Source organism: Chionomys nivalis, chromosome 10 (assembly GCF_950005125.1).
Source record: "Chionomys nivalis chromosome 10, mChiNiv1.1, whole genome shotgun sequence".
In the NCBI taxonomy this organism is placed as follows: Eukaryota; Metazoa; Chordata; class Mammalia; order Rodentia; family Cricetidae; genus Chionomys; species Chionomys nivalis.
In genome coordinates, this window is record NC_080095.1 from 4,652,953 (window position 1) to 4,668,929 (window position 15,977).

At 43.0% G+C, this 15,977-nt stretch overlaps 1 protein-coding gene across 2 annotated transcripts in view; it reads left to right on the top strand.

Moving 5' to 3' along the window:
• The window catches only part of Dnah11 (dynein axonemal heavy chain 11), a 312,765-nt gene that overhangs the window by 197,767 nt on the left and 99,021 nt on the right, over positions 1-15,977 (top strand). The window contains exons 57-62 of one of the 2 annotated variants that reach the window (XM_057782825.1): positions 782-928; positions 5,085-5,198; positions 7,878-8,021; positions 8,666-8,848; positions 9,954-10,055; positions 14,199-14,337. In XM_057782825.1, the coding sequence (XP_057638808.1) occupies positions 782-928; positions 5,085-5,198; positions 7,878-8,021; positions 8,666-8,848; positions 9,954-10,055; positions 14,199-14,337 (829 nt within the window). The remainder of the gene's footprint in view (positions 1-781; positions 929-5,084; positions 5,199-7,877; positions 8,022-8,665; positions 8,849-9,953; positions 10,056-14,198; positions 14,338-15,977) is intronic. The other variant, XM_057782826.1, reaches the window with a different exon arrangement.

A 15,977-nucleotide genomic window follows, 5' to 3' on the forward strand; every position in this document is an offset into this window, starting at 1 on the left:
TTGTGTTTGATGAAACACTGCTTGTGATTGGGAATGGGAGACTGGAAAGAGGTTTTCAGCAAGGCCCCTGATGCGTGTCTGTACCAGATACCTACTCCTTTCCCTTCAGAGAACGCCTTTACTGTCCTGGTTATAGATGGCATCTTATGCTCCTGCATCACATCCTCTGCTCTCCTCTTCTCCAACCCATGCCATGTTGGTACTCAAAGAACACACCCTTCCCACTAGTGCTAGGTTCTGCATTGGATGGTCTGTGTTCCTCCACACAGACACCTCGGAGAGTGATGGGAATGGAGAAGGGCATGCTATTTTGGCTGACAAGGGGTACTACTAGCCATGCTGCACCAGGCAGACAAATACTCTGTAATCAAAGACAGCTCATGTCTAAGTTATTCACTTCCAGCAGCTTCCCTTTGAGAGGACAAGAGAGCATCCCAGGAGTCACTAAGCTCATTGTCCCACAGCCTTTGTGATCTTGGCCTGGTATCCTGAGGTGTCAAGGGCTCTGATGAACACCTTTGTTAATATTTCCCTGAGCAGACGGATTTAGTAGCCAAGATAAACCCCTGCCCACAAACGGTAATCCTGTGTCCTGAAAGGCAGTATTCTGATTTTCTCATGTGAAAAAAATAAATGGTGCTACATTTTGGCAAATGAAAATAGAAGTGAAATCGGAGTAGAAACAGATATGTGCCCTGAACTGCTAGGGATCCCCAAACCCGTGCCAAAGACAGCCGTGTTTTCATTAGAAGTGGTTCCAAAGTGACAACTCTTCCTTCAGGTGGGGAATCTGAAAGCCAGGCTGGCCTCTCAAGAAGCCGAGCTCCAGCTCAGAAATCATGACGCCGAAGCCCTGATCAAAAAGATCGGGCTTCAGACGGAGAAAGTGAGCCAGGAAAAGGCCATCGCCGACGCGGAGGAGCGAAAGGTCAGCCTCTTTCCACCATTTAGAGTGCTGAGCTATATTTAGCACAAAATAAACCTTTGTAGGTGAACAATTTTGAACAACTTCCTCTCCAGGGAGCACAAAGTCTAAGGAATTATTATAGCTACACATGTAACAGCATTTCACACCGTGATTACCACTTGACCTTTCTTTACATTATGCATTTTCCCAACCTTTTAGCTCCTTAATGATATGAAAGAACAATAAATACTGAGCTCATTCAAGCATATAATGGATGTGGATCTTGCACATCAGGCCTATTTGTAATACAGTAAAGGTCAGGGAGTCGTGGCGGAGGTTTCTAAAGGTTTCCAGTTTTTAGGCAAATTGAACAACTCAATTGTTAACAAAGCCCATTCCATCACTTTGCAAGATGGTTTTCAAGTTTCACATTATAATAATACAAGTAGCATTCATTATGAAGTCCTAGGCTGAATGCGTTCTTTCCTAGCGGACCCAGGCCCTGGTGCTCTGTGCAATGGCTTGCTGCTGGAAACAACAGCCTTTTGGGTTGTGTGGGGCTGCTTTCTTTGAATTTGAGTTCCTAGCATCCCCCAAATAAATAAAACTTCCACAATTTTCATTCAGCAAAAATGTAATGTATTTTCTATGCATCTTATTTTCCAAAGGATACAAGATAGCAAACACAGATAGTTAATAAATACTCACTCATTGAAATTAATAAATACTTTCTTATTTGAGGCAAAAATTATAATTAGGGCTATTTAATTAAAAGCTGGAAATTGCTTGTACTTTCATAACCATGAGTCAGTGGCCACTTTGCTGTTGTTTTGCGTTGCAGCTCACCAGAAAATCTACAGTTTAGTTGAGGAGCCAGCTGTTGTTGGTGACACTGGCCATTCTTGGTGACGCTGGCTGTTCTTGGACAGCCAAATAGTTTCCCCCATGTTCTGATTTGCACTGAGCATATTTTGTCTTGAGCAACCAAATATTTGAAAAGTACATTGAAAAAACTCTAAATATTTAAATAATTTAAAACCATGACAAATGATAGAATGATTCGATTCAGCCAATAGGCATAGAGTTCCTAATTTTGTTAGCAGATGTTTCCATCAAGTTTCAGATAAGTGCAGAATTTTGTCTTTCAGATTATATTATGAAATTAAGTAACCAAGTTTCTGAGATTTTCTGAAGCTAATCCCACCCAGGGGACCTTTTTAGGGTATTACACAGTTGCCTGATGTTCTAGTAATTAAATTACTAGTAGTTATTGATCCCCCACCACAGATACCTCTTGGAAATCTTGAATTATAACAGAAATTTGAGAACTTTTTTTACCCCCATATTTTCAAATATAAATTCCTAAGGTAAAATTACCAGCATAAAAGAAAAATATTTTAGCCAATTAGAACATATCTGATAGGCTATTTCATGAGGTTTATCAGGTATGAAAAAGAAATATACTAGTTTTATATCTAATATATACCAAGAAGTATACAAATGCTTATATTTTCACGTTGTCAGTAGTTGTAGTATGTGTGCACCTGCATCTATTTCATCATTCTGGTTTGGGGATCCAGGCACTGTCCTGGATCTTGGGAATATTTGACAATCACGGAGTCTTAGCATAGCTTGCATTGCAATGGGAAAGCAGTGTGTCAGATTGATGGGGCTAGACTGAGCGGCTTATGCAGTAGGTTTATTTTTTCAAGTTCTGGACGCTCATATCAGGATCCAGTTATTGGCTGGCCCTCCTGTGGACTCTCCTTGGCTTTTTAATGGTTCCTCCTTACCTGTGTGGATCCTGATGCCAGGTGGACTTTGTTGTATTGAAACACCTTCCTCCTCTAGGGATACCAGGAACGCTACACTAGAACCTATCTGAAAGAATTCTTTCTTACTTCACCTCTGTGCAAGTCCTGTCTCCAGATGTAACTGCATGCTAGGATACAGGATTGGTGGTATTGACAAAGAAATTCTGTGGGTTTAATTCAACTTTTCCCCACTGTGGACAGAGTCTCGTGTATTCCCAGGCAGGCCTTGAACTCGTGGATAGCTGAGGATGACCTTGAACTTCTGATCTTCTTGCTTATACTTATGAGGCATTACGCTTGGTTTATGCAGTGCTAAGGATCAAAGCCAGATTTTCAAGATCGCTCGTCAAGCCCTCTGCCAGCTGAGCTAGAGCCCCAGGCTCAGCTTTTAACATGAAGTCCTGGGGAATCTGTGATCAACACAAAATTTTATAAAAATTTTTAAGGAGTGGATGACTAACAGGTGATAGAAGGTTCTAATTACCTAAGGATGGGACTGTCTCCAATTCCCTGCCTCAGCATCATGGTGGAGGGAAAGCAGATATTCAGGCATTGCATACAGCTCACTGCCCTTCTCCAGGCTGAGCCTTGCAGCCATTCAACAGAGGAAGTTACGTGCTGCAGCTTACCGAGTCACTAAGATTAATAAGCTTTCCAGTGCTATGGTATCATTGTATTTTAGGGTGAAAAGTGTTAGGGATGAAAAGAGAGTTCACCAACCTAGGGTGTTTTCCTCATTTGTAGATTGCCTTGTCTGTAAAAATTATCCAAAGGAAGTGTACTCTATAAGCAGTCTTGGAATCCAAGGAACAAGAACAGTATTCACAGTTCCACTTAGTGCCAAAAGATCTATGATGATAAGACCAAAGAAAAATTATTTTAAAATGATATCAGTATCAATGTTATAAGGGACATCTGCAAACTGTGTGTCTTTGTGAGACCGATATGCCCGACTCTCCCCCACATACACGCTCGTCTGTGGTCGTGTTCTCTTAACACCTGTCATCGTGTGTTTAGCCGCTCCGTGGTCCACTTTGGGGCCTTTCCTGGGGGTGTGGTTTTGGAGGAGTTCTTAGGAAGCGTGCAGCGCTTTCTTATTGACGTTAGCAGTGGCTGTGTGTGTGTTAGCGGGAGATCACAGATCTACCCTGCAGCAATTATGTTCAGAAAAGGTACAGTACACAGCAAAATGATGCTTAATCAGGAGAAGGCTAATTACTGCTAATAAAGCCGCAGCAGACAACATAATTTGTCGTGAGCCGTGTTTAATTTGATGGTGTGGTTGAACCTGCTCATTCCAAACACATCTGAAGAAATGCACTTTCGTTCCAACTTTATTCCTCACAATCACCCTCACCCCTAGAAGCCTTCCACCGGGACTTCATCCTGGTGCCCAGTGCCACAGCGTGAAACTCAAACCTGCTGAGGATAAAAATTCACTCTTACCTGGCATTAAAATTTTACAGCATCCTGCAAGGGGAAAGTAGCCTCACACACTGGGTTAGTTCAAGTTCCCAGCTCAGCTTCCACAGGGAGATACAGTGGCGTGTATAGAGAGAGGCTGGTGCAGATCTCTGCCAAGAAGACAGACAACAGGAAAGGGGGTGTCGGGGTATTGAGTTACCTGTGAAACACTTGGGTGCATCAGTAGCTTCTTACTTGGAGAAGCCACTAATTAATCTTTTTTAAAATAAAATAAAATAAAAATTCTGTCACTGGTGAAACATGCAAACCATGATCACAGAACAATGGATTTTCTGTTCTGAACAAAAGAGCTTCCCATGTTTGTATGTATGTTTGCATATGTTTGTATGTGTGCAGCTGTGTGCCACCAGCAAGCACTGCACTAACTGGGCTGTCTCCCTGTTTCTTGCCTATATTCTAAAGGGAATGGCCGGCAGGGCTGCTAAACACACACTAGTAAGAATTAGATGGAGAATTCTAAAACGTTCTGTGGACCAACTTCTTGGTTCAGCTGGATTACCTCTTAATTTCTTTGGGGAAATCTAAAACGAAAAGTAGAAAACAGAAAGATGGCTGCTTACTTCTGGTTTTTTATTTGCTTCATTTTTTTTTTTTTTTTTTTTTGGTTTGGTTTAATTATTAGGGGCATCTTATAATCAAGTGACTAGAAGCCCTTTTGGAGCACTTTGATATTAAGTCTGCTTGGTTTTAAGTCTGTCGTTGTGTTTCCTTTCCAGAGCTCTTCGCACACACTATGCTGAGGGTAAATTACTCACCTGTTGCAAATATAGACAAATGTGTTGCTGATAGCACGTCCGAGTCAGTCCATGTTTTGTGCTGGAGATAACAATGGGGGGCGGCTCAAGGGCTTTCCCTGTCTAATCATCCTCTCTAATTAGGTGGCTGCCATTCAAACTGAAGTATCCCAGAAGCAGAGAGAGTGTGAGGCTGATCTGCTCAAGGCTGAGCCTGCCCTGGTGGCTGCTAAGGATGCACTCAATACACTCAACAGGGTAAGCTGGGTTCTTGGCTGGTGGGAGGTTCATAAATAGTCAAAGGTTATGAGAGTTTGCATCATAAGACAGAGCGGGTGGCTCATGTAGCCTCAAAGCCTTGCAAAAGGACAGAACACATCAAAGTTTAGCGAACCCTTGAGGTCATCTTTAGAGTTCCACTTCTTTCCCGCCCACCTCATTCTCTAGGTCAGGGTGTCTTAAATCTGTTTTTCTGCTGTAAATTCGTAAGTACAGAACCCCCCCCCCTTACACCACAGTGACGCCCAACTGGGAGGGATCTATGGATGCTAATGTCTTTCCTCCGCTGAATTCCCTAGGTGCAGAGCACTGACTCATGGACAGTGGAATGGTGGGTAAATGAAGATGAGAGCAAGGGAAGGTACCCTAGAGCAGGACTCTGTGACTATCTGAATGCCTGTTAGCACCCAAGGCCCTGCTGCATGCCACAGCAAGAGCCTACAAAATGCTGCTAACCCTGAGGAGCTGGCCTTCCAGCCTTCCATGAGGCTGTCCCAATGAGTATGATTGCTCCCGGCTTTCACATTATGTGCGACTCTGAGAACTAGCCAAGGAGTTCCTTATTTCCTCTCAAATATAAAAATATAAGACGCCTTCATACTGTCAGTGGTAGGGCCAAAGATCCCAAGATCCCTGCCATCTCCCCCGCTTTGCCCTGGAGAGTGACCTCATGGAGCATCCCCATTCACATGAGAGAACTGGTCTGTGTTCACCACACCTTATTGCAAGGGAGACTCTGGGCACTGGTATCTTTAAAGCCTGCAGATAATCTAGTCCTGTTGCGCTCCAGGCCACCAGAAAGAATCCCAGAAATTTTCTAGGCTTGAATCATGAGATTCAGCTCTAAAGGAAGAAGGGTCTAAATTTCACTGCTTTTCCAGGAAAATCGTCAGAAAATCCTCAGTTCCTTTCTGGATATTTTTTGTTTGTTTGTTTGTTTGTTTGTTTAGAAAATATTTGTAAGAGTTTTATACTATTATCATAAAACTGAAAATTGTTAAGAACGTAATTATACTATGAGAGATTATTGCATGCTTATTCTACTTCCCTAAAATGATATTGTTAAATATTACTGAACAAAATAGAAATGTTCACAGTAAGTCAGTAAACACACTGAGGCACCCATGACTCATTTGTTTGATAGAAATTATAAAATAATCAAAGTTAAAATAATAGAAAATTAACTGATTACTTCTGACTAATGGAATGTTTATTTATTTCTGTCTTTCCCTAAATTTGTGAATTTTTTTCTAAATATATTTACTCATTGTTGTGTGAGCAGCTACACCGAGGACACTGGCAATGTGACCACTTCATGATAGGGCTAACGTTTTTTATTGTGGAGAGAGAGAGAGGGAGAGAGAGAGAGAGCGAGCGCCAGAGGCAGCTGAAGAGTCCAAAGCAGAGAAAGACAAGTACACTGAATGTCCCCTGCAGAGTGAGATGACCAGGGCTCTCTGTAAGAGAGGGAGCAATAGCCAGAGATGGAGAATAGAGAAAGCGGCGGGGGAACCTAGCCTTTATAAAGAGAATAGAGCAGGTATCGCTGGGAGGTGAGAAGCCAGCAGTCTGCTGTGGAGACTTTGAGATGTATACCAGGTACTTGTGATTCTGGGGGAAGCTGGGGGCTGGCATGGGCTTTGGTGTCTCCTTTGGACAGATGGGAGCCATGTTCATAAGTTCTGAGTAATGATGGCTTTTATCTAACTGCCAGAAGTCCTCCAATAGTCCAGTTTGACCTCATTTCTAGCCATTTGGACACCCTGAGACCCAATTCTTTAACCATACAAAACAAACCAATATCACCTGCGGTGCAGAAGTAGGGTGTGTCTGAGTGATGAAGAGCTAACTAGCTAACTAGCACTAACCAGCTCATTAGCATTAACAGCGCTCATTAGAACTCTGCTCTCGCTCTGCTCACTCTACTCTTTGTAGAAATAGTTTTCAGTAAGACACATTTGATTTTGCTTTTACATCATACATTATGAAACTACATGTACCTCTTTTTTCTTTTTTTAATTTTTTTTAATGCGCTATACGTTTTTCTCCATTCCCTCCCTTTCTCCCCTCTTTCCTTCCATAATAAATACTGATTTCTGCCCCAGAGTGTCTTCCCTTCCTCACTATCATTTAACCACCAAATCCACTGACAATGAGTCAGTATTCTGCACTAAGGGAATTAAGCTGTAGGAAAGGCATTTGAGCATCCATGAACCCCTTCCCAGTTAAGATCCACTGTTGTTTAAGGAAGAGATGTCTGTACTTATGCATTCAAAGCAGAAAAGTAGAAGTAACATACACTGACCTAGAGAATGATGTTTACAGGGAGGCCTGCTTAAAGTACAAGTGCATTACATCGTGGGCTGGAATCCAGACATAGCCTATGCATGCACAAAATCTCCTGGCTTCTGTACAGGACTGTTTTGATTTGGTTTTGGTTTTGTTTGTTTTTGTTCTTTTCCTTGGAAGCATCAAAATTTCAGGGATGTTTCCAGAATATCAGAGAAGTACCCAGGCAGGACTGAGGCCCCTGTAATCCTAAATTAAAATCCAGCCTGCAAGAAACTGTTAGGAAGTGGGGGGCTGAAGGTCAGCTGGAAACCAAGTGACCCCCGGAGCCCCTCATCTGAGTGTCTGTGTAACTGCGCTTTTCCTCAGGTGAACCTCACCGAGCTGAAAACCTTCCCCAACCCCCCAAACGCTGTTACCAATGTCACTGCTGCTGTGATGGTCCTCATGGCCCCCCGCGGCAGAGTACCAAGAGACCGGAGCTGGAAAGCAGCTAAAATCTTCATGGGCAAGGTATCGTTAGCCCAAGCGGCCGAAGGAAAATCTCAATGGCTTCTTAACATTCTCATTACTACAAATGTACTTGACAGCAAAAAATGCTTGAGTCAGTTTAAGTCAACAGGCACCATCTCCATAGCTGGTCCACGCTAGCAGCCACCGCTCCTTAGAGTGGAACCCAGCTGTTGCTGGCCAGGTTGGAGGTTAGCATGGGGTTGTGGCGGACCTAAGTCAATGCCAGCAGCAGGTAGAAGGTTGCTAATTATTTGAAAAACTATGAAAGCAACTAAGTATAGAAGGGAGAAAATGACACAGATCTCTTAGGCTGGAAGAAAGCATTAGTAATGTATAAGAAGGTGAAGCAGAGGGCAGTGGGTATGTGCTTTTGCCTTTTCTCTCCTGCCTTTCTTTTCTTCAAACCACGAGCACCTCCTGAGCTGGCACAGAATGTTTTCCATGGGACAGAAGAGGCTTTAAAAGTGTCCATTGCTAATTCTAACTTCATACTGTAAAGCCTGAAAAAGCCAAACAGTGGGATAAGGGCAGCGTGCCATTGTGCCTTTGTAGCGCGAGTCCGGAAAGCTGATTTTAACTCTGGATCTTGGAATTTTCTCTGCAGCCAGAATGGGCTCATTGCAGTAAGTCCTTTCACTCTGCAGGTCGACGATTTCCTGCAAGCGTTAATTAACTACGACAAAGAGCACATTCCAGAGAACTGTCTAAAAGTGGTGAATGAACAATATTTGAAAGACCCAGAGTTTAATCCAAACCTGATTCGGACCAAATCTTTTGCAGCAGCTGGTCTCTGTGCCTGGGTCATCAACATCATTAAATTCTACGAGGTAACAGCCTTGAAAAATTGCTTTTTCTTTCTTGACAGTTGCATTACATGTACAATGTATTGTGACCCTATTTCACTCCTGCTACTCCCTCTTATCTCCCCACTTCTCTTGATCTCTTTTCGTTCCCAGCTAGTCCCCTATTTCATGTCTTCAGAAAAAAATTGACTCCCTGAGTTTAATTGGGGTTCCTTGTGTGAGCACAAGTTTGGGAGAACTATTTACTAAAGCATGGTCAACTCAACCAGCTGCTGCAGTACCACAGAAAGTGACACCCCACCTGACAAGCAAGGGCTCTCAGTAGCTGGGGAGCCTCCTGACCCGCTCCTCCATCCCTGAGAATCTTATTTAGCCAAGCTTGTGCCTGTCTTGTGCAGAGTCCACAGCTGCTCTTGAGCTCCTGTCAGAGGTGTAGGGCCTATAGAAGTAAGCTTTGATGCTCTGTTTGTCTCTGCTCAGGGAAACTTTCACAGAAGGTTTAGACTAATAATAGTGTGCGTGCCCTCTCTCAGTCCAGTGCCCGAGTGCTGAGTTCAGTTTGTTCCCAGGGCAGGGAGATGAATGTAGGGCTCCTCTGTGGCCCCACTGTGCTGTCCCCTATAGACTAGGAAACCATCGGATCCACCCTGACTCTCCACCACGATTCACGGCAGACTTGGTGTAATCAGGAGCTAGAAACAGAAAGTGAGGTGTGCGGTTAGTGTGATGTGGGTGCCTCTCCTTGCCCTTTCGTCCAGAGACTCTCTACCCTCAGCTCTCTACTCTCAGGCTAGACCGTTCCTCTGCCTGGTTAGATAACTCCAGTGGGGTCAATCATTGCAGGACAAACTGATTTTAGTATATTGATGGTATTTGGCTTATGTAACACTTTATGCAAGTACTTATCTCCCTAAATTCCAGAATAAACAAGTAATGGAAAAGCAGAGAGCGTGTGGAAAACTGTGTCTGCTGAGGTAGCAAATGGCAAAGAAACAAAGAGCACATTGCTCTGCACCCTGGAGATTTACTGTGTGTGTGTGGGGGGGGGGGGGAATGGACTGGACGGTTACTGTTCTCTTTGCGTCTGCATTGCCTTCTGAATGAGCCCCATGCCCATGTGCATTTTCAGGTTTACTGCCATGTGGAGCCAAAACGCCAGGCACTGGCCCAAACAAACTTAGACCTGGCTGCAGCTACTGAAAAGCTAGAGGCTATCAGGAGGAAGCTTATGGTAAGTGTCACCTCCCATGAGGAGGTTCCCACCAGTACACACTGCCACACCTGCGCTTTAGCAAACAGAAAAGACCTTGGTCTCTCCTGAGTGCCTTTGGCACCATACCAACTCTATGGATGTCCCTGAGTCTGTTTGCCAACATACTAACTCTATGGATGTTCCTGTGTGTTCACCAGCATACTAACTCTATAGATGTTCCTGAGTGTGTTCACCGACATACTAACTCTATGGATGTTCCTGTGCATTCACCGACATACTAACTCTATGGATGTTCCTGAGTGTTCACCAACATACTAACTCTATGGGTGTTTCTGAGTGCGTTTGCCGACATACTAACTCTATTAGTGCTTCTGTTCTGTGTGATGGACTCACACTCGCTTTGTTTGTTCCTCTGCTAGGTTTCCCAGTCTCGTAGAAGGAACAAAGAAACTGAAGTCAAGCCCCCTAGAGTCAGATTTACTGGGTTGGGCCCATTGTTTACAATTCCACCTATACAAGTTCATTAACCTCTGATGACAGAGGTTTTCTCTTCTGTGACTGTGTACAAACTGAGAACCCCTTATTCAAAATCCAAAAGCTTGAAAGTCATCACTTTTTTGGTGCAACCATGATACCTCAAATGGAGCATTTTGGATATCCAGTGTTTGAAATTAGGGATGTTCAGCCTGCAAAATCTAAAAGTATTCAAATACCTGAGATGTCCCTAAGTCTTATATGGCCTCTCAACCTGTATAATAATCTTGTTAAACAGATTGCAGGGCTCAAATGTGTAATGTATATTAAGACTTAGCATGGGGTCAAGTTTACACACTCAGTGCTTGGGGAATGTTTATAGCTATGAACATCATCACCATTACTAGTTTTATAAACATACCAGTCTTGTGGTGTGACATTCTAAGCACATCCAAATGCAGCTCTGGTACCAAGGACTACGAGCCAGGGAAATTGGAGACCTGTTAGTAAAGGTGTACTTGACATGCCCTTTGAAAGCTCCTCAGGAGTCACAGGGATGAGGACAGGAAAGGCGTTCCTGCGGAGATGAAGGAATAGGGACAGAGGAGTGGGACTCTTAAAGAATCACAATACATTAGGGCCCCAGAGAGACTGTGCGGGAATGCTGACAGCAGAAAAGGGTAAGGCAGGAAAGGACGAAAGGCATTTGCAAAGATAAGCAAAGGCCTTCTTAGCCTGTCACGCTGCAGAAGTTCAATTTTATCTGACTGCTAAAGAGCTAGATGTGCCTGGGGGAAAAATGTAATAGGTTAATGACACCATCAGCAGCTGAGAGGATGCTGGAAAGGAAGACATCTAAAGCGGAAAGACAAGTTCAAAGGCAGCCTGAGAGGGCTTGGTGGGTGCCTCAGCTGGGGCAGAAATGGTTGTGGCAGAGGGTCGAGGTGGAATGACGGCTAGCTGACAGATGCGGAGAGCAGGAGGAAATGTGGACATGGAGAGAGTGAGGTGGGTGGCAGGGTAGCACAGAGAAGCTCCGCCACACTGACAGCTCACAGGAGCCCTCCAGCCTGCAGCTCCTCATCTACCATTTGTGATGAAAACAACAATCTCTCAACGTGGATGGAAGCGAGTATTGGTGTGACCTGGTGCCCAGTCTGCCTTCTGCGAGGAGAGCCAGCCTCCTTTATATATAAGGAATTCTCCCTCCTTGTGTGATGCTCATTTAGCTGCGTGATTTCCTTTCCAAGGCCTAGATAAATCATCTATCTATCTATCTATCTATCTATCTATCTATCTATCCATCTTTCTATCATCTATCTACTTACCTATCTTTTATCTATCTCTCTATCATCTACCTACGTACCTACCTATCTTTGGGGCTGCCAGCATACGCAGACACACACACGCACACACATATGCGCATGTGCACACACATACACACAGACATGCACGCATACAAGCACGCCTGCAGACACACACACCTGAGTGCATGCATGTATGGAGGTCAGAGGATAATCCCAGGTGTCATTCCTCACTTTCAGCTTGCTTGCTCTTGATTGTGGTATGGCCCACCAGCTTCCAGAGAGTCTAACGCTGCCTCTCATCTTGATGAGGGAGTGGTGAGATCACCACCAGTGATTGCTACTGCGCTGGACCTTCCCTGGTTTTGGGCATCTGCATTCATGTCCTCACACTTCATAGCAAGCACTTTAGCTCCTGAGTCTTCACCTCAGCCACCTACCATGTATCTTAAACAAGGTTTAAGAATGACCATAAAGGAAGCTTCGACCCAGGCCCTTTAGGGTGGTGCCTCTCAGTGTGGTCCAGATCAGCAGTAGCGTGTGTCACTGGGGACTGATCTAGAAGTACAGATTGTGTGTCCCATGTTCAGATGGATCAGAAACCTGCTCGTCAATCCCAGCAATCATGGAGTTAACCCCAGTAGTTTAAGGTTTAACAGGAAGTGGCATGAGTCTATCAACTCTCGGATCCATATGTCTGATGTTACAGCTTACACAGGCTTTAACATTTTAGAAAGCTAAACTTTCTGTTGTTGTTGTTTAGATGGGATCGATGTAGCTGCTTATAATGTCAATGATGCAGCTATTTCATGATTTGCATTGCTACTGCAACACAAAACACACATGAATGAATAAGGTCAAGTTTATAAGAATTGGAGACAGCAGTGATCGGCTGGAAAATAAGATGGAAATAAACATTATAGATCTATTTCAGCTTGTTATTACAAAAATTTAGCTTCTAGATCTTGAGAAGCAGAAGCAGGCAGATCTTTGTGAGTTCAAGGCCAGCCTGATCTTTAGAGTGAGTCCCAGGGCAGTCAGAGCTACATATTGAGACCTTATCCCAAAGAGTAAATAAGGGTCTGGAAAGACAGCTGAGCAGACAAGAGCTGTCCTTGAAGAACTTGTTCTTCCAAAGGATCTGAGTTCAGTTCCCAGTGTCCACCTTAGGCAGTTCACAAACATCTGTGAGTCCATCTCCAGGGAATCCAATGTCTCTTTTTGGATTAGCAAGAAATCTTAGAACCTTGCATGCACTAACAAAAGCAGCGTTATGAATCTTAGGTCCCTTAGAACTTACAAGTAGCAAGCTGACTACAGTGAGGTATCTCATAACCACCTGACATCTTAGTTGGTACTTTCTGTCTTAAGGGATATTCTGTGTTAAGGGATATAAAAGAGTCTACATAGAGCCAATGTAGTCTCATTCTCAAGAAATGATGAAACTTCCAGAATGTCATTTAGAAACTCTCAAGAATTAGTGGCGGCTCATCTTGCTTCTCCTTACATGAGCCTTTGATCCTGACACTCTTTAGTTTGCTTTTCTGCATCCATAGTTGGAGATAATCTCCCTCTAAATCCACCCTCCAAATCAAAACATCCAAGTTTTTTGATAAGGCAAGAGATTATGTCTGAGTCTCCACACCCAGTTCTCAAAGAGAAAATCCGAGTTGTGCCGGACTGATGAGGTGTTAGGGGTTCAGTAGCTGACATCTTCCTTCATTCTCAGCTCTGGATGAGATGAGCAGAATCAGTAGGCGGAAGAGCATAGGTAAATAAACCTCCACGGTTAGTGCCTCTGTCAATGAGGCAGGCACAGGGCACACACCTATAACCCCAGCACTTAAGAGGCAGAAGGAGGCTGTTGAGAGATCCAGTCCTGTCTGGGCTACAAAGTGAGATGGTCTCTGTTCTAAAATAATAAATAATATAGCTACTACTGGAAGATCGGGAAATCCATATAGCAAGCTTCTGGACCTTGTGGAGTGGCTCTGATACTTTGGCCATCATCACAGCGTCCTTTCTTTTTTTTTTTTTTAATTCATACTTTTTTAATATTTATTTATTTATTTATTATGTATACAATATTCTTTCTGCATTTATGCGTGAAGGCCAGAAGAGTGCACCAGACCTCATTACAGATGGTTGTGAGCCACCATGTGGTTGCTGGGAATTGAACTCAGGAACTTTGGAAGACCAGGCAATGCTCTTAACCTCTGAGCCATCTCTCCAGCTCCACAGCCTCCTTTTTTTCCCTAAAATATATGTGGTAAAACTACTATGGAGACAGGGGGTTCATTTCATGGCAACATGTGTCTACCAGTGGCTGTAATGTTTGTCTTAACCAAAACATCTCTGAAGTTAATTTTGACTCCTTTTTTAGGATCTGGATCAGAATCTGAGCAAGCTTACAGCTTCGTTTGAAAAGGCAACAGCTGAGAAGGTTCGGTGCCAGGAAGAGGTGAATCAAACCAATAAGACGATTGACCTGGCCAACAGACTTGTGAACGAACTTGAGGCAAGTTATCTTTTCTTAAAATTTTCCACTGAGTTATTTAGGCTGGCAAATTTGGATTTTATGATTATTTGTTTTCAACAGCTAACTAACATAGAACTGATAGTATTGGAGAATATTTAATCGTTACTTAGACTAAAAGATCCAAATTACCAGAAGATGCCAATAACCATAAACACAGGCATGAAGGTATATAATAATATACCTATAATCTCAGCATTTGGGTCTGGGAGTTCAAGGCTACCTTCAGCCACAAAACAAGTTCAAAGTCAGGTGGCTAACAAAAGACTCTATCTAAAACAAAGCAAGCAATGACCAATCTGTTAATTTTTTTAAAAGATTTTATTTTATATTTTATGTGCCTTGGTGTTTTGTCTGCATTCATGTCTGTGTGGGGGTGTTGGGTCCCCTAGAACTGTAGTTACAGACAGTTGTGAGCTGCCATGTTCCTCTGGAAGAGCAGTCAGTGCCCTTACTGCTGAGTCATCTCTCCAGGACTGATTTTTGGTTTTAACATGTAGCTAGTAAACTCAGTAAAATCTACATAGCCTCCAGCCAGAAAAAACAGACATTGATATTTACACATTTACTGTTTACTGAGTTTATATACTTCTCTTTCAAAAAAGAAAAGAAAGATCTGGGGCTGGAGAGATGGCTCAGTGGTTAAGAGTACTTACTGCTCTTCCAGAGGATCTGGGTTCAATTCCCAGCACCCACATGGCAGCTCACAACTGTCTGAAGATCCAGTTGCAGGGCATCTGACACTTTCACACCAATGCACATAAAAAAATAAATTTAAATAAACCATAAAAAATATTTTAAAAAAGAAAAGAAAGATCTGTGACAGGATTAGAACTGAACAGCAATTAGCCTCATATCTTCTTCCATGCCTCCCACCCCACCCCATGATCTGTACAACACAACATGAGCTCCACAGCTTCAGCATGGCTGTTCTAACTTTGTGGACTTTGTTTCTGGTTAACTCCTGTCCATGCTTTATTTACAAGTTCTTTATAATGAAGTTTTAATTGTAAAATATACCAATTTTGTCCGGATTTAGCCGTTTTGTAGCCACTTTTAGGTGATGAAGTGTGCTGGCTAGTGGGTTATCTACTTATTTCTTCTTCTTTTTCTCTTCTCGCTCTTTGGGTTTTTTCCCTAAGACAGAATACGGGACTCAGGCAGCTGCTAGGTAGTCTGCCATTGACTTCCACTAGCAGACCATACTTAACTGGTTATGTTTGTGGTATTCACTCTTTTTATGGGTGACTAGCACACTAATATGAATGACTTCCTATTAGATAAAAGTCTTTGAGTAGTTCTCATTAAATGTTCCTTTTATGAATATGCACAGTTAAAGAACATGACCTCGGACATCAGTGAATTCCTGGTACCCAATTCTCCTTGTTCTCTCATGCCATGCTAAATGATTCCAGGCACATCTTTGAAGTTCTTCAACTTTGTTTTCTTGCCTCTTAAAATGGGAATTTGTATAGTATATAAAGTGTATTTACAATATTCCAAATTAGAACACTCAAATTCTGTCAGTAGATACACAAAAATGCACTACACCCATGCAATGCTAGAATATTGATAAACTTTGAGAATACCTTGCTAACAAGCAAACAAAGGCTCAGAAATATGAAA